Consider the following 22,805-nt stretch of genomic DNA (forward strand, 5'->3'; position numbering starts at 1 on the left):
GTATATAAAACACTGAACAGATCGTTTTATTAAAATGAACATAATGACGATTGGTAGTAGCTAATCTTACGTCGAAATGGTTACGAGTATTCGTTCTTTGACCACGGCAAGGGATCACTTGGCACAAATGCAACAGCAGATTGCCGTGGGCAAATGAAAAAATCCTTGTACGGGGAACGAAACGATGCGTGTTATGTACTTAAAATTATATAAATAAACCGAAATGCGTTCAGAAGGCACTTTACGCGATCAAGCTGTTGCATTGTCTCACGGTCCGACGGACAAGCCAGTTAAGCCGCTACCTCGACTGATCTCAACGATCTAGCGCGCATCTCTCTATTGTTAATCTCTACGTCCGTGAATGAAAAAACAAACTAAACACGGCAGTAACGAACAGATAAAAACAGTCCCTGGTCAACAGGCGATCTGGATTCTCATAGAAAATGTATCGCAAAGGTCACCAATCGCGACACGCTTGGCGGGTCGCTTTCTCGGTCGTTATCATTCCGAAATGATTTACATTCCGTCTTTTCTGTGGAACGAACGTTATTAGAAAGTACGTCTCCGAGAAAAGAGAGGGATCCTCGTCCAGGCTCGATCGTTCAGTATTCGCTTAGACGACGAGACCTCCCGCGTTGCCGTGTGCATCCGTTGCGGAGGACAACGCGACACCCTCTCCATTCCACCTCTTCTCTCCTGCCATTCGTTCATGGTTCCCTCCTCACCGAAGAAACCACTTCAAGAGAAGCTGTTGATGATCTCACGAAGACTCGTGTACGTTCCTACTATTAAACCTAGCAGCCCGAACAGGACTAGCGACATGTTCTTGGCTACCATCAGTATCTTCCCGGTCCTGCCATAGGCATTCCACATTGTACAGGTCTGAATGATGGCGGGGAAACCCAGCCCCAGACCGGAGAGACAGAGAGCACCAAATAGAGAGATGAACAGGTCCAGTTGGGGGATGGCGATGGCCAGTAGGACTGAAAGATAAAAATGAAGATTGAGAAACCATGATATAATATATAACAAACTTTACGACACTAATCAAAAGAATTCTCTTACAAGTGAGAAGAACGAGCGACGTCCTCACGACGTACTCCCACAATAGTTTGTACGAGTTCTTCTCCAACTTCGGAGCGATGTACTCGTTCCAGATGATGTCAATGGGTACGTAACACTGAATAGGGTGCGTGAAGAAAATGGCGATAGCGAGGAGGATCTGCACGCATTTGGCTAAGACCATGGGCTCGGTTAAATTGACTGTGATGGTGCCGTCGACGGCTGCGCCGTAACGGATGTACCCGAAGAATCCTAAAGAGGTGTAGAGCACCACGATGCACCCCATTCCAAAATTCAACACTCCGAAGGTCTTGATGAAGCTCTTAGGTTTCTTCATCTCGTTCTCCAGAGGCATGATCTGAAATTATATTTTATAATAAGTTAATCAAGCGATCTATCCAATCACTCTTAGACAGTCTAATCATGGATTTAGTATACTCACCACGCCAATAGCCTCCAAAGCAAAGAGCACGGTGCCAAAGTAGAGCGGGAAGTCCGCGACTTTGCCGATCGGCTCCCGGTGGTCGAAGGACAATGGCTCCCTGAAGATATAGTACAGTATTATACCGAAACTGGCGAACGTGATACCGGTCGCGACGGTCGAGCAGGGAGCTAAGAACTTCAGATTCCTGATCCAGTTGACCAAGATGAGTGGCAACAGAATTATCAGCATATACAGCCTCACGTCAACGTCCGGAAAATAATCTTCCAACGCCTGGAAAGAAAACAGCGCTTGTTATTCGAACCGCAAATTTCAGATTCTCTTATTCGTTTAACGCTTTGACCGTCGAGTGAACTACCATGAACCGTAGAAATTCCCATGCAGTCGATACGGTTTAAACTGGAACAACCGAGCGTTCAACATGATTAACAATCCTTATAAACATTGTAACAGATTTCTTTTCGGTTTCTTCATATATTCATAGCGTTGAAGTGAAACTATCCATTTTTCAAATGATTTCGAATACTTATCTAAGATAATCGCGAAATACGAAAACTGACATTTTCCGGTGGTTGCTAAAGAAACCGAATTTTGGGAACGTCGAAATTTGTTTATTCAGTTGGAGGATGTCTTTCTTATATCTCGTACATCCAACGAAGGTCTTGGTTAGAGAACCGAAATCGAATGTTTTAGTTCATATAGAAACATCAAGTCAAAGCGTTAATTCATTAGAGGCAGACTCGGTCCGATAATGATCGAACACGTGGAACGAGTTGAATGAGCCCGGGATAAGGATAAGCTTTCAAATCGATGACGCAACGGATGATCTGAATGATCTTGCAACGGCCGAGCCGTGAACCGTCGATAAAACGGCATCTTTTAGCCGGAGGATCGTTATGCAAGCCGATACCGCTACCTAATTAGATATACTCTGTTATCGGCATCGTTTCAAGTGTCTGCGTTCTACGTACCTCGATAACACAGTACACCGATAGATACCTTCCCTCGACGCACATGTAACCGAGACCGATACATACTTTCCCACGTGACGGCATTATTTACCGGACGATCTGAAATCATAACGACGCAAACATTGGTGCTGTTATTTTCGCCCATTTTCCCGGTGCGTTCGGAACCTCGGTTCTGCAAGTCGAACGCGTTCGAAGCTGCTTCAGGCGCGTTCGACGTCCAGGCGATTTCCGAACGTGAAAATGAGCCAACAATGGGAAACTTCATTGCGTCGTTTTGATTCAGAGCGGAGAACGAGCTATTATGTTCGACGAAACCTTGTGCTCTTTCCCGTTTTTCTTCTCGAACGCTGGAACTACTGTATACCAGTCAAAATTATTGGTTTCAGTTCTCTCGTTTCGCAATTATGATCTTTTTCTATTATCGAAATGACTGAAGAAATAAGTAGTTTCACTTGAATACTACAATGAACAATTATAGTTACAATTTTTGTAAGAATTATATATCAATTATATTTAATGCTTGGTACTTCTAGCGTGTATCTGTGATTCTATTGTTTTGTTCGTTTAATCTGAAATATCGATTGTCTTTACCATTTTTATAGTAGTTTCGGTTCCTACTGTCTTTCTATTATTTTCTTATTAATTCAGAATTTCTACGTTTATGATTTTTTTTAATTTCTATATTTCCAATCTCTTCGTTTCCTGTCGCCTTCCTACCGCAGCTTAGATGTATTATTTTTAACGCCGAGCTAACAATAGCGGGACGATCGTTATCGACACGCGGCGATGATCGATATCGCGCCTGTTCAAGGACAACCGGAAATGAGCCTGGACGCGTTTAATACGTTGCACTATTTTTACGGGCTCATTGCGCGTCGTTCAGCGTTCGTCTTTTACGTAAGGCCGACCGTAATCCGGTGACGTAACGAATGGCGAACACACTTTTTTCGTGTTCGATTCTCTTTCGTGCGCAATCCAATTTCTCTCTGTTCCGCGGAAGAAGGAATTTCCTCTTTCGCGGGGTTGCGTAAACGGCCCATTCAGCAACGAGTTTTATATAATGATTATACCGAACATTAACAATAATCGGTGCAATTAATCAATTAGCCAATTCGTCCAACTTCTGAGTAATGAAAACTCACAATTAAAAAAAGAAAGCTACCGATCCCTTGTTATTTCTATAATTAATTAATTCTCTTCTACGATCGAGATATTTAATGAAACTTTTGATAATCTTCGATTATCGTTTACATTGTTTCACTTGAAAATTCGACGAGAATGCGACAGCATTCATCATCAAAGTGTCAAAGCAGAAAAACAGCGTAATTGATGGTAAGACAATAATTAACGGGACGGAAACGAGGATCTGTTTAGAAACCTATCTTTCCCGATGCGTACCGCGCGCGCAACACCGTGATTTCGTTAATTACACGTGGCACACGTAGCATCGCGTAATACGTTTCAATCGATGCAATCCCGTCTCAGCGTTATGCTAATACAGCGGCAGCGCGTCTTGCAGAACGCGCTCGAATTTACGTAACCGTGTTTCCATTAGACGTGATGCTACGCGCCGCCGTATCCTTGCGTCTAACGCACACTGTTACCAGCGACACAGTGAATGATTCTCCGGCGAAATTTCTGTCGAAAGTGTCATTACGTCGATTATTGTTAATCACGATTGATTGACCTATAATTTCGAAGTTGCATTAGATAGAACTGCTTAGAGAGAAAAGAATATACTTATTCTGTAACGAAAGTTTCAAACATAGTTAACACTGCCATGGTGGTCACCGGTGACCGGAGCTTCCAAATTGCTTGAACATTTACAATAAGGAAATTCATGAATGAAAATATTTAGTAACATAAGTGACTAGATAATAGCTTCATATGAGTACTATATCTATATCATTATACTATATATAATGAATGAAAATATTTAGTAACATAAGTGACTAGATAATAGCTTCATATGAGTACTATATATATATCATTATACTATGTATAATGAATGAAAATATTTAGTAACATAAGTAACTAGATAGCTTCATATGAGTACTATATCACCATATTCTGAATATGTATTTCTGATAATATTTTAATACTTAACTTATGCTAGGATAAATATTATTGTACGAAACAGTCAAAATTCTCGTGGCAGTCAATGTGTTAATAATAAGAAAAGAGCAATGTTCAATTTGAAAAGAATTGAATGATATTTACTCCTTCAATTGTATTTCTAACCTTCGAGTCTGATAAGGTGTTACGTCGGTCGTGAAAATCTCGTTGAACGAGAGATTGGATCAGACGTAATATTCCGTCAGGTGTAATACTTGATTATTCACAGTGATAACACGCGAGGCGCAGCACCATAAATCAAAGAGTGGATAATTGTAATAACATATCGATAATTCGTCGTAATTGAACGTAACATGTCAACAACGACGAGACAAATTGTAATATTTCCATTAATCAACGGTTCCTGCTAATCATTCTGACTAACGAAGCGAATTCCATTAGTCGGCGAGCAGCGAAAAACGCCAACTAAGTACAATAAGTCGAGTTGCCGGCTCGTCTCGCTTAAGGTCCGACGTCGTCGTTAAAGACGACCAGAAAAAGAAACTTGACGATGCGGACCGCCTTGAGGCGTTCCATTTCCAATCGATCCGCACTTTTTTCATCTAGCTCTACGGCTATGGTAAACCATTTTTCCAATTTCAAATTACCAGTCCGCAAAGGGCATACTAATGACTAACGAGACGCAAAATGTTCATTAGACGTGATCTAGATTAAAACGATTAATTAGATTAATTCGGTGACGAAGAAGATCTCTGAATAATCAACTTTTCTTTCGAAAAGAATGCTCACTGCTTTCTGATTGAATAATTAAGCAATTGCCGCAACTTTTCTTGCGAGGACAACTTCTATTCCGGTAAGAAGAAAGGATTATCATTCACACGAATGATATCATTCATTCTAGTCTACAGGAAACCGGTCGGGTCACGATCGAACGGACATGTTCGGACGCTGAAAAAATGTCTCGACACTCTTGAACTTTTTACGTCCGCAGAAAATTACATACAACTAAGTTCCTGTCACTGCTGAATCGAACCGATTCTAATCGACTAGCACCGCGTTATACAACAGGCCGAGACGTTATATTAATCATTCACGAATTCCCTTTAGAGAATTGATTTCTCCGATTTTTCACTGTCGAAGATTATAGAGAAACGAGCCTGATCGACGCACAATCATGCGAATCGTCCTTGGTCTTCCAGCTTGTGGAACAACTGGTGTGCCTAGATGACTATGAACTATCGCTGCGAATGTTCACCTAATTTACTTACACTCTAATATCTATCGTACGATTAAATGATCTGCTTCCAAGGGAAATCGAAGTAAACCAAACTTACATTTGTTAGAAATAATAACAGTTTCCAAGGGAAATCGAAATAAACCAAATTTAGATTTGTCAGAAAGAATAACAGTTTCTATAGAAATTGATTCTGGTTCAATTTTCACCTGCAGGATTTCCCTGAAGATTGCAGTTAGATGATTAATAATAAAATATTGACTAGTATAAATTATAGTAATACAATAACCAACCTGTGCCAGGTACACAAGTATTCTCGAACTTCACTCGAGATGATACTTTCGAGAATTACAGAGTAAGAACGAAATTACGAAAAGTTCCGAATATAAAAATTGCCACACCGGGAGGAACAGGTGTTCGCTCGGCGTGGTTCGCGTCGATAAATCAGGCAAGACTATCCGGACTATAGGTCACGGTCCTTCCCTCGTAAAAGTCTCGACTACGAAGGATCGAGCGCGCTCTTTCACGCTCGCCTGACCACAACGAGGCTCAGGTTTTCGCCAACGGCGCGGCGCCCGCTGCATCTACATTCTCTATCCACTTGCCGTAATAACATGTGTCGCAACTGCTGCTAACTATCCATTACATTGTGCGGTACGCAACGCGTTCCACTCACCGGCCAAACCGACGCCGAGTCCCCGTAAACTATCACACGAATCGCCTCGAGCGATTTTTTTCCCAAATCCACCGCGAAATCGAATGTTAACTCTACCGTGTCGCCTGGGTCGTATTTGACCCAATCGCAATTTCCTCTTTACAACGTTGCTGAACATATATCTCGCTATTTCTTTCGCAACTATCCTCTGTAGCTGATTATATTATCCTTAATAGATAGAGACACAGGAATTGTACATTCTGATATTTTTCTATTGTAGCTATACGTTTGCACTTAATATTACTATATACAATATTCACAATAGAAAAATAGCATTTATTTTCAACTTAAAAGCAAAAAGTCACGAGTACTTATGATTACTGTTTAAAAGCTTCATCATAAGGGAGTTAAGATTTTAGGTAACTGATAACAGCAGAATAATATTTCATTTGAATTCAAAGGAATCGAGTAACATTTATGCTAAATTCTGTTTGACACGTTATTGTGAAGCAAAGGGCTAAGGAAAGTTCGCGATTGTTAGCGTCTACGAGTCTCTGCTTTCTCAGGAATATTTCTAGCGTACAGGTAAATCGAGGATCGCAGCAACGTGAGAAACTCGATTCCGCGATGTCGAACTGGGTTACGATAAATGGCTTAGTTTGTTAACCGTGTCAGTTGTTCGACTGCCGGACTCCCGGTATTTAAAAAGGCTAACGAACCTCGAGGAATTAACGAACGGGCGGATTGAAATTTTTACGACGCCCTGGAACGTGATAGGAATGGAGTCGGAATCGCGCGCAGGGGAATCCTAGTGAAACGGAATCGGACCGGACCGGCGAACGACCTCTTACACGCGATTTACGACCGTTCGGGCGGTCCTGGTCCTTCCGATCTACCGGATCATTCCAAGATCACCGAGCGACGCGTCGCCTTGAATCCTTAAGCGCTCCGGGAATCACCGGCGCGATCCACGGAATTTTTAATTCGTGGATCAAAGCAACACGGTGACTAATCCTATCGTGACCGGCGATGACGAGACAACTCGTCGGATGATTCAACCGCGGAGTTTCTATACATCCAAGTACGGTTGAACTAAGTATCTAATATTCTAATCTTGTATCGTATATACAATAATACTATAATATTAATACCGTTACTCTTAAAATCCCTTTGACCTTCGCATGCGACCTACATTCCGGAAACTTCCGAACTTCCTCTAGGGTCAAGAAAAACATGATGATGCTCGCTGTCCTATATCTAAGTAAATACTGATAGCCAGCCGACGCACGGGTTTATAGATTAAATATTGAACGTCTGCGTTCTTGTCATTCGAAGAACAGAGCAGTGGACTAATTCGATATCGTAGGTATTTAGATCAAACTTCGCAGAAAGAGCGCTTCATTCCATCGGTGAATCAGAGGATCAGGCGATCGGAAGATCTTCGATGGGACGAGCTCTCTAGCAGACAAGACTGAACGTTCACTTTCCACGCGAGACGCGTCTCGATATGATCGTCCAGAAACGGAGGGCCGAGGAAGTGGCGTGAGGCAACGGCTCACGGCCAGCGTTAACATTCACCGAGCAGAAGAGCTTCCTGATCGCGCGGCGACAACGACCGAAACGGTTGTTGTCCTCGTAAATAAGCCTTTAAACGGCCGGCCACATCCTCCCCGCCGCGAAATGTCAACGAACCTGGCCGTGCGCGCGGCATTATCACCTTGACTCCGTCGCTCATTACCCGCGACGGCTCTCCGTCTAATCGTTTATTCCTCGCGCCGTGTTTCCCTGACCTACATGCTCCTTTTTTCTCGCTGCCCACACGACGGTCTCTAGACCGGCCGCGCACTCTTTACGGTAAAAGCTGGATTAACGTGTTCGCCGCGACTGCTCCGCGGACAGATGCTTCGCCGTGTCCGTTCTCACTGTACCAGATACGTCATTGCGATGCTTAGCGCTTCCGCTCGTCTCCAAGGACTGTGCGCGCTAGAGCTGGTACCTTTGACCCTTAACTACCGAGCTAAAGTCTTCGGAACTCTACGGGTTTCCTTCGTTGAGCGATAATAACGTGTCAGCGCGATGAAAATTTCAGAGGGAATTCGACAAATCTAAGTGTTACTTATTCATTTCTAATGTAAATTAAGGATTGCCTGTCTATTATTACTCTTTAACTTTTAGAGTAAGTATAGATACAAAAGAAGTATAAAACTTGCTTCTTTTTCTATGAAAGTGTTAACGACAAAGATATTTTATCGAGCACAGTTAAGAAGTAGATCATAAGGCAAGGGGTTAATATAGAAATTGCTTTAACGATTATTCATTGAAGCAAATTGTTTTAAAATTGAAACTCTATTAACTGGAATGTTTGGTGCTGAAAATATGTCGAAACGTTAGTGGATATAGATGAAAGTTTGAGTTGTTTAGCTCGATAATTAAGGGTTAACTGGGCACGCGAGAGACTTGGATATCTATGAAACACTCGAGCAAAATGTGATCTCACAAGTAACAGCTCTAGTACACGTGGTCCAGGTATGCGCATACTTGTCGCGGAAAATGAGCTAATGATAATGAGTTTTCAGGGCGATGGCTGGTTACAATGATCAATCCAATGATTTAGTTAGAAAAGTTTGTACTAACTGTTTTCAGATTCCTGCCGATGAACACAGTGTACACGCAGCAACTGCCCAACTGATATATCATGAGGAACACGTTTATCACGTGACTGTGAACAGAGAATATATTGTATTTAATTTCATCCATTTAGGTGAAGATAATATTGTTTATTGAGATATCAATGTGATTGGAGATTGTGTACTCACACTGACGCCCTCGAGAACCGCCTCAAAGGCGCTGGCCCCACCGACAGCGCAGCTTCCGCCGTAGCTGGATACGTCAATGACGGCACCTTCTTCCGTTTACAGAGCTCGTATTGTGAGGTGACGAGGATTCGTATACAGTAAGTACAAAGTAGACCGATGATGATCGTCGCGACTATACCGACAGCGTAGCCGGAATGGTGAAAGGCCTTCGGCATCGCGAGGATTCCGGTTCCCAAGCTTCCTTTCAGCAGGTGGAGCAGCGTCTCGAAGGTCCTGGAATGATGAACGGATCGTTACATTCAATATTATTAGTTACTGAATTAAACTAGAATTAATAAAGTAATCGATATGTTAAATATTAAGAGTCAAAATATAAAATAATACATTACTGTATATTGTGTGAGCAACTTGTAAATGTATCTAATATTTAATATTTAATATTTAATATTTGATATTTGATATTTAATATTTAACATTCGCGTAAGTCTACCAAAAATATTTTCTTCCTATTCCACAAACATACTTCTCAAATAAGTAATCCAGTAGTGTCTCAACAAATTGGTTGCATAAATTAAATTTAAAGCGTCCTCGAAGCTTTATGAAGAAATTAACGCAGTATGCAACGTTCAATATTAAATTAACGTAATCACTTTGCTTCCTCGAAACTGAATAGTAACTATAGAGATAAAGCGGTGCGTGTCTCACCACTCTGCTTGACGGTTATTATTTACGACAACGATAATACAATTTTCGAAGAGAAAAAAAGAATGTGTAAAAGAAATAATCAACGTTCACGCGTGTCGTTCTTAAACTCGAGAACAAGGCTAACAGCGTTTCTGTGTTCCTTGAAGCAGTCTCACGGAGGACAATCTTATTCTTCCGCTTCATGACTAATCGCCGCAACAAATTACCCGGTAATTTGTATCTAGAGAAACGCGGTCGGAATAAACGATACGGCGGTCTTGCATGCGTACAGCGTCCGGTATTATGCAAATACTCCGTTCGATATGGCTGTTGCATTGACTCGCATTTATTTCTTCGTTTTTATCGATGCGTAATCTAATTCAAACGACAAGATACTAGGAACGCGTGAGAAACATTGATTCATTCAGACCAGTTAAACGATTACATACAAGAAGGAGTAACTATACATCAACACGTTCGCGACCGGCGTTTGTTTCTAACTTCATAGTTACAATATTTACAATATTACAATCATTATTAAATACGTTGAATCATCTTCACAAAACGCAAATAAAAGTCGCGTTTCTCGATACTAATACAAGTGATAAATTTCTTTAAGAAGGATTAAAAAATGTGCGTCACAAATACGTCAGCTAATCGATTGCTAATTATCCTGGTTGTCAGGAGAAACAAACAAATATATCACGCTGTTTGCGAACGTGTGAATTACTCATTGATGGACGAAAGGAAAATGAAAACACACGTTGTCGGATGCTGCACCACTCTGTGGTCATAGGGATTGTACTCTTCCTCGTACTCCTGCACGCTCTTCTTCTTCTTCTGATCCTCGAGCTCCAGAACGTAGACGCCGTTGCCATTGTGTCCTGAGTCGTAACTGCAACGCAAATGTACAATTAAAAAACCAGAATTTTACCACTATCGTTGGAAATACGATTCTACCGAACACAACGTACCCATTCTGATTGATCTTCGCCGGCGTGGACCACTTCTTGGTGTCCAGTCCATCCTGAAAGAAGAAAATACGCTTATTAATCGTCGGGGATGTCAGTAATTACTGAAAACATTAGTACACGAAGAAACAACAATTATCTTTCATTTGAATACAATCCGCGTAACAAATCATGCTAATGTTCTCCTCGATTCGTTAGTAAACCGCGTGTTACGAAACCGATTACAAAAGCGATTATCTAATAAATCGATGTCCATTCGTTTCTCGGTGTCCGGAGTTTTGACGATCGTATCTCGAGTCAATTAAAAGCATTATGAGGATTGTCTACAGCCATGATAGTCCTCGAAGCTCATAAATAACTCTTGTCTTTCAACAATCCGAAAAGCGTCACGCGTTTCTTCAATATTCACTCGATTTTAATATTCGCCTGTCGCCTCGCCGATCGAACCAAGCAGATGAGCTGAATTAATACCGTAAGTGGTTGTCTTTAATCAAGTGCGAAGGTTATGTAACTAGGCGTACTCGGATGAAATTTTAATTCGCTTGTATCGTAATTTACATATCTAAGGAGGCGATTATTCAATCATTTTTTAGAGGAACTCTTTCGCTTGCCATACGCGCCAACAATTCTCATTATTACTCCTATCATTTCTCTTATTAGTAATCAGTGAGATCTCAATAATTGCGGAATGAAAGGATTAAAATGGATCACTTCAAGTTGCTCGATAATACTGATGTCACCGCGTAGTTCGTCGATCAATGCGTCGATTACGCGTTCACGGGTTAATGAAAATCAACGAACGCTTCCTGGTAATAGATTTGCGATCTAAATTCGCGTCGTGTCGATTAGGCGGCTCTTTGTCAGCCGTGATTCACGGTCGAGGATGAATAGCCGGCCTGGAACATAGAACGGTGGCCCAAACAAATCAGAGATTGATGATAAGGGGCTTTTGTGTGCCCGGCGCGGATAAGTCGTGCTGTTTGAAATATAAGCTTCGCGGGCAACAACGGCAAAAATTGCCATAGCAGTTCATGCTGCGCGAATTAAAATGATTCGCGCCGTTCGCACAGTAAGTCGCTTCGTAGTGCGCGACAGGAATCGTTGGGGAGTCTAGTATGCGTTACTATACATACACGAGGCGATTGAAACGATTTCAATGATTTATGTTTGACAAACAGATCGATCTTTTCAACGCTGTCCGCATGGCGTTCAGTGTACTAGTTTCTTTTTATCGTGACGGTTATTTAAACCTGAATTCATTTTTCGACTGATCGAAGTTGTAGATTTATGCATTGCGAATTTTGAAGTTATAACGCAAGGTGCTTGAAATATTGGGAATATCGATAATAGAATTAACACGATTTATTGAAGTTGTTTAGAAATTTCCTTTGTCGATCAGTTTCAGATGTTTGCTGCGTTGCAAGGATGTTTAGAGATGCACCGAACCATCCGAGCTCCCCTGTCCTCCGCCGTATGAATGATTCAAACTTGGTCAGTTACCTAAAGTCGACGTTTGACTTTCGCGAATCGCGACACGTGAAACCGGCAGCGAAGGAAAAAATGAACTAAGCGTATGCAAAATATCGCGAGAAGATTAAACGGCGTTTGAATGTCAAGTCACGTCTCGAGTGGCCGTCGAAACGTAGAAGGGAACACTGTATCCTCAATGCCAATGATCGTCTGCGTGGATCCATCCTTCAGCCTCTCGGAAGTCGGATCGATCGCTTCCTCTGACTTTGAATATTCAATGAAAAATCGCGTTTTTCAAATTGAAATATAGATACCGACTCTACGCTGTTCATCGTCGAATCCAATATTTATTCGTAACGGAACTCCTTTTGCTCTAGATCGATTCACTTCGATGTTACAACCGATATATGAAGAAATCGAAGAGGAATCCACGATTACAATTTTTCTAATGATTACGTGTTAATCACGGTAAACGCTCGGTTGTTGTGATGTCAAGGAAAAATGGAAATTCGAAACGAGATTCCTTCGTGTCTCGCGGATGCTGCGTCTATCGATCGATCGGCATTGACGAGTAATTGCGATTCCGCTATCCTGCGAGTGGGTTACATCACCGCGAACTTTTAGTAAAGAAACCGCCGTTTAATGAGTGCCGACACGCAAATATTTCTATCCGAGCAGCTGGCCTGTTCGAGGAGCCGGCGATCACAAACGGGATTTTCCGTTTACGTAGATCAATCGGCGGCCGATCGTACGGCGACTCGGTTATCGTCGTTTACTAGACTTTTATCGCGTCAACATCGTTTCGCCGCGATAAAGGGCAGGGAACGGCGACGAATAGACCGCCGATTTTCGTGCAATTACGGAAAATTTGTATTCGAAATTTGAAATATATTGACATCTTGTCCGAAAAGAAACCTGGAAAATCGAATTAGACTTTAGAGTCACTTTAGAGCCACTGCTTGAACTATATCCTTACAAGTTACTGTATAAATAATGTATATTCTAATTACTAGTGCCTGACTAATTAAAAAAGGTGACATAACGAGAATAACGGAATACTGAATAGAAAAATTGCGTCGAGGAAACGTGGCAAGTTCATAGTTTAATATTCATGCGCACGATCATGATAATGACACGAGGATAATTGTTCGACTATGAATCAGAATAAAAACGAATTGATCGCACGTCGAATGGATGCGTCGAGGATATCGATGTCAGATAGTCGGTACAGTTGCATCACTGAAGATGCAGAAGATACTCGCGTCTGACCAACGACGTCTGTATCTACTACTGATCCGACGAGCCGGGTGCACCGGCCGATCCTACGTACCGGGTGACTCGGAAGCACGCGTGAGAAACTCGCCGGATTATCAATCAAATTCGAGAAGCTTTTCAAGTATCGGATTAAATCATTCGAAACGCAAAGCTCGTTAAATCCGATGTAACGAAGAATGCTAATCACATCCAATAACAGCCAATCGATCACTTTTCACGGATTACTCGAACGAATATTCTAAACGATCAAATTCTTACTGATATCTCCGTCGATTCGTTCGCATGTAACAAGGATGAACAGAAAATGGCGGATTTCGTAAGCTCTCGAATGAATTCGTCACCTTCAATTTCTACCGAGCGAATCGTCACTTTTAACGCAACGACATTAATCCCTATCGTTCCTCGCAATCGAGTGTTTCACGAAGACCGAGACTTTCGAAACAACGAGGAGCAAGGAAAAACTTAATCACCGCTGACCGCAAGTCCACCGCGCTGGAATTCGCAAATAGAGTGAATCAACGTAGGAAATCGGTAAGGACGGAATAAATCATAGCGTTCCGCGAACGTAGGCATAACAGGGAGCGCTGCAACTGTAACAGAGTGCGAAGAACGCGGCACAGATATTCCGGGCACGGTGTAATTTGATTCGCGTTACGCGTCACTAATTAACGATTCCCAATGACGAGTCATTGAGATCTGTTAATCTCCGACGCGCGAATTGAATTACAACAATTATCGTCCCACTAAGCTCGCGGGGAGCGACCGGTGAATCGGAATGTCTGTTCCAGAAAACTGAAAATCGTTAATCGGGTCGTTTGGTTTGCATCGATCGTTTTTTCTACGCGCAACTCATGTATGTAAATTTGTTCATTAAAGGCACACGAATGTCGTTCGAGAAATGGAAAAGAACATCGGTTATTACGTAGTATCGTTCGTACACCGAATTAAAATTCAAAACCGTTCGGTCATACCGATGTTACTAATTAAACGCGTCGATGCTTCTGTCTGTTTTTGATGGATACCGTCGTTAACGTGATTTATAGGATTCTCGTTTACTTACGCGACATTCCGCGATCCTATCGCGTTTCCTTACATTGAATTTTTAACGAAACGATAACGTTCAAGTTCAGTGGATTATAATAATCGAGAATTTGAAGAAACTGAATTTCCACTGAAAATCGAATAATCGAGTAGTAAAGCTTCTGTACATAGAGATTTTCACGATCACTGATAAACAGATAAGTGAGTGGGGGAATTCGGAGAAAGATAAAAGAAAAGAAGGTTAGAAATCTGTTTCTTTAAACGAGAGGTGCCGTTCGATTCGCCGGAAATCGCTTGAATGGAATAATCCGCGATGTTCCTCGAATTGTCGATTTTAATTAAAAACCCATTATTCTTTTCGTACGTTCCAGCAGATAAGCCTGTTATGGGAAGACCGTGCTCTTCAAGATTTGATCCGTTAATTCTTGTTTTTTCCTTTTCTACTTGAAGCGATTAAATGTTGCACGATAACATCGTTTATCGATCCGTTCGATCACTGTCCTGCCAATGGTCGCGTGTCTGCGGTGTGCGACGTAGGGATGAGCGAAATACCGGCTAATCAGTCTAATCGGTGGCTAAACAATCCTCGGTTGATCCCGCGCGATTATGTATTTACACGTACGCGTTAGACAAACTATCTATCACTTTCGACACCGTACGGAAAATCTCGCGCCGATAAGAATGATCCGTTACGTTCTTTAATTCGAAACTCGAGGCGCGGCATTGATAAATATCGATAATCCCCTTGTCGCTTTCTTTAATCGAGCATGTTGAAGGATGCTGACGATTGCACTTTAATTTGCTGAAAGATAAACACGAAATTCGAGAAGCCGCTCGACGAGATAAAGAAACTTGAATGATCTTTCGATAACATCGACAATCTGCACGGAGACTCTCGAAGTTTCGGATTCTTTCGAATTCTCAGAGGGAAGAACGCACTCGGGAGCGAAGGGGAAATGGAGGAAGAAACGAGAATAGAAACTGGAAGAATGTCAAGATTCTAAACTTTGAATTTCTGAAAACTTCGAACATTTACGAACCTTAAGAAATTAGTAATCCACTTAGCTCGCGCTAATTTCGAAACATCAAGGAAACCTCTACGAATTCTTAATAAATTAACAATCTTCTCTTTTAAGTTAACAATATATCAGTCGCTCAGAAGCCAACGTTAAGTCTAGAAGGCAAAAACCGAAAGAAAAATCAGAGGATATCAAAAAATCGACTTAACCGCATTGGCTTCCGAGTGACTCATATACTTTCACTATTTCCAAGACTTCGAGCCAACTTCGAGCCTTATCGAACTCAAAGCCTTCGCGGAATAGTAATCTTAATAAATTCTTCGCAATATTGGCAAGTTGACATTCACGAATAATATCAAATGGATAACACCTCAGCATATTTCCGAGCGGTTTCGACGACGCTTTCGAAACGCTAGACCGCGACCAACGGATGAAATTCACCGAAAACCGGCGGAAAATCGTTTCCCAAAGTTTTCCGGCGTGTTCGCCGGTGACGTCAGCCAGCGGAGAGAGACGCGCAGTAACGCTCCTCTCGAAAATGTCCGGCCGAGAGTGACGTGTGCCGGGATTAACGAGATTAGCCAGAAACGCGCGAGAAGAACACCGGCAATTTAGCGTCGGGTAATCGCCAACTATGACACCAGCTTCGCCGGAAATTTCGCGGAATGAACCGCTCCCGTCTTAGAAGATCGCATTAGCGGCTGGCAGGCATCGAAACGACCGAGTTCCCGAAACGAGCAACGGGGAACACGCGACGAAGAGCTTTTTAGCCGAACGTTGCAAGTGTACATTATCATCGAACTCTGCGTTCGTTTACGTAACTTTCTCGCCGCACGAATGGAGTTTCGGTGTAAGTCTCTCTATCTGGGCTGACGACGATCTGCACGACAACAACAAACACGATCCGCCAAATGCAAACGGTCGGTCGTAAAGAAATTAACGGCGAACCGCACTTCGATTCGCCGATGTTTGTCGGATCATTCAGCACGAAACTGTTCGGTGCGATCGAGAGTATACCTGATTTCTTGTAGAAGTTGCGAGGTGCGTTAGTGAGATATTAGTGAACATTTCAGTCGATTTTAACCCTTTGCAAACGAGAATTTTCTAAGATACTCGAAACCTTTAATAGAGAAAGATAATTCATGTAATGGAGTTCTGAATACTAAAGAAGAGCGTATCGATCTTTTGTTATATAAATAATTCAGTTATGTATTGGTAACTTTGTATCTCCGACATGAAAGTTTGTTGTTTGCGATATGCTGTTCGTTCTCGAAGGGTTAAAGTGACTAACGTATGCAAATGTTCGAAATTCTGAAGCTATCAGAATGAAAATTAAATTATTTCTTAACTACGATCGATACAACTACTTTATCGTTAATCGTTCATTAGGAAAACGAACAATTCATGAAATCTGAACTCAATAAAATACATGATTCACAGTCCGCGCAACCGCAGATACGTACCATTATCTTATTTATTTCCTCGTTACGCAAGGAAATCCCTTGGAAACAATTGAACTTTGAGGCCGACTTGAAAACTCGGATTTATGCAAGATGGTAGCGCAGACCATCGATAATCCAGCTTTATCGTCGAGGAAGATTAACTTCGTCTACGGAGTCGAACGCTCGCGGTAAATAACTTTGTTTCCGATCTAACCGACATACTTTCTAGCCGCGCGATCATAATCGAGCAGCGGCTCGCCGGAGAAAAAGGGCTCTGTGTCTGCTGCTCCGTTTCTTGCGAATATGGGATCGAACGGAGTCCACGAACTATTGGCCAACCGAATAGAAAGTTATTTCACGGTTTCTGATCGGCAGATTGCATCGACCGACTCGCAGGGATCTGATAACGCGTCGACACATTTCTATTAATTCCTCCTTACTTTTACCGGGGATTTTCGAAACGCTATAAATACCTTGATATCCCATTGAAACGTTCCATGCGTCGACTGCGGACGCAACCGAACAACGAACACCGATATGTATTGCAACAATTGCTGTGCAATAAAACTTTTATCGCTCGGCTACGGATACTCGCGCGTTCTCGATGCGTTTAGCAAAATAACCGTTGCAATCCAATTTCTTGTAACCTCTATATCGCCCCGGACGTATTAAAATTCTCTACGAGGAAATAAAGTTCCACTTGCTCTAAACGTTGGGAAACTCGTGGCCGAAGAGTGAAAACCGCATTTCCGATATCGTGCGACGAGTCGAGTTTTGTTAGTGTTATCGTATTCACCATGACTGTTGTTACCGTTACCGGCTAGATAATAATTCGCTATTTTCAGCGAACATTGAATAGACCCTCGCGCCGTTTAACTTCCGTCTCGCGTTATCGATGCACTGAAATCAAGCAAGAACTCCGCTGAATTTGTTTAACGTACATTTTTAGTATAAACACCCCCCTCCGGCCGACGATCGGTTTATTTCGAACGAAACACGACCCTGAAACGAGCATGAGATATTGCCGTTCGATTCGAACGGTCGCAAATTCGAGTGCATAAACGCGAATTTCCATAGATACTCGCGGTCCGCTCATGAATAAAGAATATTTCAGGTAACCGGTAATTTCAACGAGCGAACCGATGAACAAACGGTTTTCAGTAGAACGAGCCAATATATTCGCTCTCGTTCTACTTGGAATCTTTGAGCCTCCATTATCGGGAACGCTCGCCGTTCGTTTTCTCTATGTCGTCCGATTCAAAATACGAACACCGTTTGCGTTTTACATTTCAGAAATACCGCACGTGCCGAGGAGTCGTTCGGTAAACATCGATGCTATCTCGATACGCCGAGCACAAATTGATGCACAGAGTACACGCGACAGTACGGTCGTTACATCGAGAACATCTCGTTTCGCGGGTCGTAAAGCGAGCAAACTTTACTCTGTTTGAAGATCGTCTGGTTTACTAATATATCGTCGAATCTTCGAGTTCTAATGTACATTTTTCTTCCAACGCGAACACGTGAACGGTACTTCGGAATATTTATTATCACGTGCACGCGTTCGAGAGTACTCCCTAATCTCAAGGTTTCTAGGCTCGACTATCGCGCGACCAAATCCGACCGCGCAATTTCTATGATCCAGCAGCGATTTTTGGCCGACTCTACGCGGGCCAATCCTCTTTCTACCGAACCGTCGACCTTGCGATAAAAACCGAGAACAAACAATTCGCCGCTTAGCCACGGGATACAACTGTTTCTGTAAATATTGACTATCTCGACAGAGGAATTGCTACCTGTATATTTCCATTCGACAGATCCACTCGAAAATATCCAGCTCGAGTACTCTGCTAGGTCGTTGCCGATTAAAGCATTTGATTTCGAATCGTTAGTAAATCTCGATGCCTGCGGCAGCTCATCCCCAATTTGCTCGGATGATTCTTGCCGCTTGCACCGGTACAATGTACGAACCGAACGGCAAGAATTTATTGGACTTAAGATTCATAATAGCCCCCTAAAAATTGAACACATATCTAATTATATTGTAAAAATTACAGGCAATCGTAACAATTCAAGAGTTGTAACACTGATTGCTAGTTCGATAGGAGTAGCTTATTTTCATAAAATAAACCTTATTCGTGAAACAGAAAAAGGACATTACGTTTCGCTGTAATTAGAGCACGATACACGCCCACTCAAACTTCAGACCGACGACGATTTTATTTTCGCCAAGAATCAATCAAGACGCGCGTAATTACGTAAACTACGGTTCATTAGTCGCGTCGATAACCGAGTTTCTAATTAATTCGCAATCTCTGAGCGGTCTCGTCATAGACAATCTCTCGATCGCCGGAAATTCGGCCGACAGATTATCGAGGCCCGGCCGTGAAACTCTTCGCGCGGCCGATGCGGGCGACTTGTTGCTGGAAATAGCCGAGGATCGATCCGATCCGCCGGTTTAATTGGAAAAGTCACGGGGACCGTTATCAGGAGTTTCCTAAAAAGTTCCACGACCGTGCTCACCTCAGCCGCGGCATTATCAGAAAGCACGATCTTCGAAAACAACAGGCAGCGCAGAGGACAGAGAGACGGGGCTGAGTAATCGACACAACAAACATTTGATATCGTGGCTAACGCCTGTTATTCAGGCCAATCATCTTTTTATGAGATTACGCTACCGACGCGTAGGTGTTTCCCCAGGAGTATCGGTCTCTCTGTTATTCGAGGAAAATTACGGGCGACCGTACACGTAAATAGAGGATACATCAATTGTAAAGTTCGATTATCTAAGGTGTACCGGTTTGGACTTTAACGTCTCGCGGATACTTGGACCCGATCGTGGACGACGAGATCACGATACAGCACGATTCGGTGCGATCCTCCGAGTCTCAGAGTTCAACATTGTTGTTTTTTATCTTAGACACATACCGCTGGACTGATAATTTCACGGTACGCCTGTCGAAGATCTTAAGCGTGAACCGTGCTCTTTCGGAGGAATTATCTTAAGTCGGTAATCCTGCGGTTTAGGATTTCGTCATTTTTCGAACGTTCCAATCTTCGAACTTGTACCCTCGAATTTTCAATGTTTCGAATTTTAATGTTTGACGTTTAAATTTAACGATCTTCGCACTTTTGAATTAGTAATCGAATACACGAATACTCGGATAGTAAGGTAATTGGTTAATCAAATAGCAGGTCATTAAAACACCTAATTAGGAATACGTAACTACGCAAATATTCGAATCCCCAAAACAAGGAAATGTTCGAATGTGTACACGTTTTAGGTTACGTAACTTCCGGTGCTACTAGACTTCCGATAGTCTGGTACGTTTTCTTTGTAATTAACGCTCAATCTTATTACACTGTGATTTCTCTACTGTTCAGAATAATTTTGAATGTAAATTACCGTTACGGTTTATTTTCCTCGGGACAGTTTCCAGTTCAAATCATTAGCCGCAAGGATCATCGATCCCTAGCATAGATATCAGTTCGCGGTTCCGCACGTGCAATAATCTAATCACATCCAGTTTGTGTAATTCGATCTGTTTACCAGACCTCTCTGAATTTCCATTTATCGTTGTATCGAGAGATCGATGATTACGAATGATCACGATTTCTCGGAGATTACCGTTGAAAGTTTTCAACTTGAAATCCGGAAAATTCCGTCATCTTGAATAGAGGCCGCCCTATTTAATGAAATATTAAATATAAATTCTTTCAATCAAATCTCTGAATTTCCACTTATCGTTTTATCGAGATATCGATGATTACGAGTGATTACGATTTCTCGAAGACTACCGTTGGAAGTTCTCAATTTGAATTCATGAAAATTCCGACATCTTGAATAGAAGCCGCCCTATTTAATTAAATATTAAATATTAAATATTATATATTCAATATTCAGTATTCAATATTAAATATTCAACACTTCAATGTCAACAACAGTACAACAGAACGAATAACCTCAAAGGCAATACGAGACAAACTAAAAATCGTTGAATGCCTTTCGTTCGCAAAATTCGAATCTAACGAACCGCCAACAAAAACTGAAACCGGCAAAAAGAAAGAAAGAGGGGAACGAGTGGTATGGTGGAACCGTGGTAATCACAATACAAAGGACACGCAGTTTCACTAACCGTTCGGCAGAAGTGGTTCATGCTTTTTTTCCCTATTAAATTTCACGACCTAATGACGTAGTTCCGAAACGGAAAAAAATCTTCCGATGCTTACTTATACACCTCGTATCCCGGGTAAAAACGAACTCGTTCTGATTTAAATTGACTCACTATCTCCCTGTACGGTGTATTAACGTCACACGGCCTGCAGTTCCGGGCGATATTGTCCTTCAACGAGGAGAATTTTTCGTTTCGGACTCAGACTTTCCTTTCCCTCTTGCTTCTTGCTCGCGATCGATCACCTCGCAGCGAATTCGAGACGGTCGAACCGTTCGATTCCCAACGAAACACATACCGAAAAACCGTTTGTCAGAGCCAATGATCGATATTAGGAAAAACCAAGTGCGTCGATTATTCGAGCTCCGAATCGATCGATCGGTATCCCCGTGTAGGCTATATTTCCGCACTCATCCGAATTATTAAATAATCCACCTCCCTTCAAATTGGCTTAATGAAAATCGAACGATGATTATCGACCCGGAACAGTCGAGTGCGCGATAAAGCGTGTCGCATTCTAAACAGATTTGCTTAATGAAAAACGAACGATGATTATCGAGCGGAACACAGAAAATGGTTCTTAATTAAAAAGAAATCGTGCCCATACATCTGAAACTGAATGATCTGTTTTCTGTATCTAATTTAATCTCGCGACCTAATCGCAGCTGTCACGCGCAATAAACGTGAACTTTAGCAAAACAGAGTTGCTGCCAAGAAGCACTCGACTATCGCTAGTCGATCCAAAATTTCGATTCTCTAAGACGCGTGAGGATAATTTCAAATATGACCTTAGAACATTAGTAAAATGAAGCATACCGATCTAACATGCTACAAGAAAACAAACAAAATGTTCAATTCGATTAAACTACTATAATAAGGGTTGAATATTCTCAACGGTTGAGACTGACCATAAAATATAGCTCGGTATATTCGAAGCGTCCCTCTCGTTCGAAAATCAGTTGGCCGTGTTCGAATGGTACACGTGTGGCGGCACGTGTAAACAAGAGGCAGCGAAGAGCAGAAGCGTCAAAACAACGTACGGGCCGGTTGGTAAAGTAAACGGGCGCCAAGAGGGTACGACGCAATGTCACTCACCGAGCTCGATGTAAATCCGAAATTGTCGTGGGACATCGTTGGGTCGGTCACTTCTTTGCACAAAAGTGTAGCGGCTTCGACTTGTTCACGTGGATGCGGCGGTCGTGCAAATCGTACGGGCGAAAGAGTCGCGGACGAGACAGACGAGCAAGGTTAAGGCAAATCGAAAGCGCGGGGTGGCGAAAGGTGCGTGGTGAAAAAAAAAGGCGACCGGTTCTCGTTCAGTTTGTTATGGTGCGATGCATTATATTGTGTCGCGACAGGTACGGCCGCCGCAACTCGACTGATCACGGTTCGCGGCAAGTATTGTTTATATAGCATCGTGGCACATACGGCACACCGCACTCTTGCCATTTCGTTTGCTGGTCACTCGCAGCCGT

The 22,805-nt window shown here is 42.3% G+C and overlaps 1 protein-coding gene across 6 annotated transcripts; it reads right to left on the bottom strand.

The window, feature by feature from the left end:
• Position 1: 1 nt before the first annotated feature.
• Positions 2-22,722, bottom strand: LOC116432179 (proton-coupled amino acid transporter-like protein acs). Of its 6 annotated transcripts, none has more exons than XM_031988683.2 (8): positions 22,426-22,722; positions 10,915-10,967; positions 10,704-10,835; positions 9,257-9,529; positions 9,075-9,159; positions 1,505-1,777; positions 1,066-1,420; positions 2-983 (listed from the first exon to the last, which is right to left on the bottom strand). In XM_031988683.2, exons 1-8 carry the CDS (start codon positions 22,459-22,461, stop codon positions 739-741), a joined length of 1,452 nt encoding a protein of 483 aa, XP_031844543.1. In that variant the 5' UTR covers positions 22,462-22,722; the 3' UTR covers positions 2-738. The 6 variants fall into 6 exon arrangements, with proteins under 6 accessions (XP_031844543.1, XP_031844548.1, XP_031844544.1 ...); XM_031988688.2 differs by lacking the exon at positions 22,426-22,722 and adding an exon at positions 22,239-22,322; XM_031988684.2 differs by lacking the exon at positions 22,426-22,722 and adding an exon at positions 21,295-21,330.
• Between the last annotated feature and the right edge of the window lie 83 nt (positions 22,723-22,805).

The sequence above is a fragment of the Nomia melanderi genome, chromosome 11 (assembly GCF_051020985.1).
Source record: "Nomia melanderi isolate GNS246 chromosome 11, iyNomMela1, whole genome shotgun sequence".
Lineage (NCBI taxonomy): Eukaryota > Metazoa > Arthropoda > Insecta > Hymenoptera > Halictidae > Nomia > Nomia melanderi.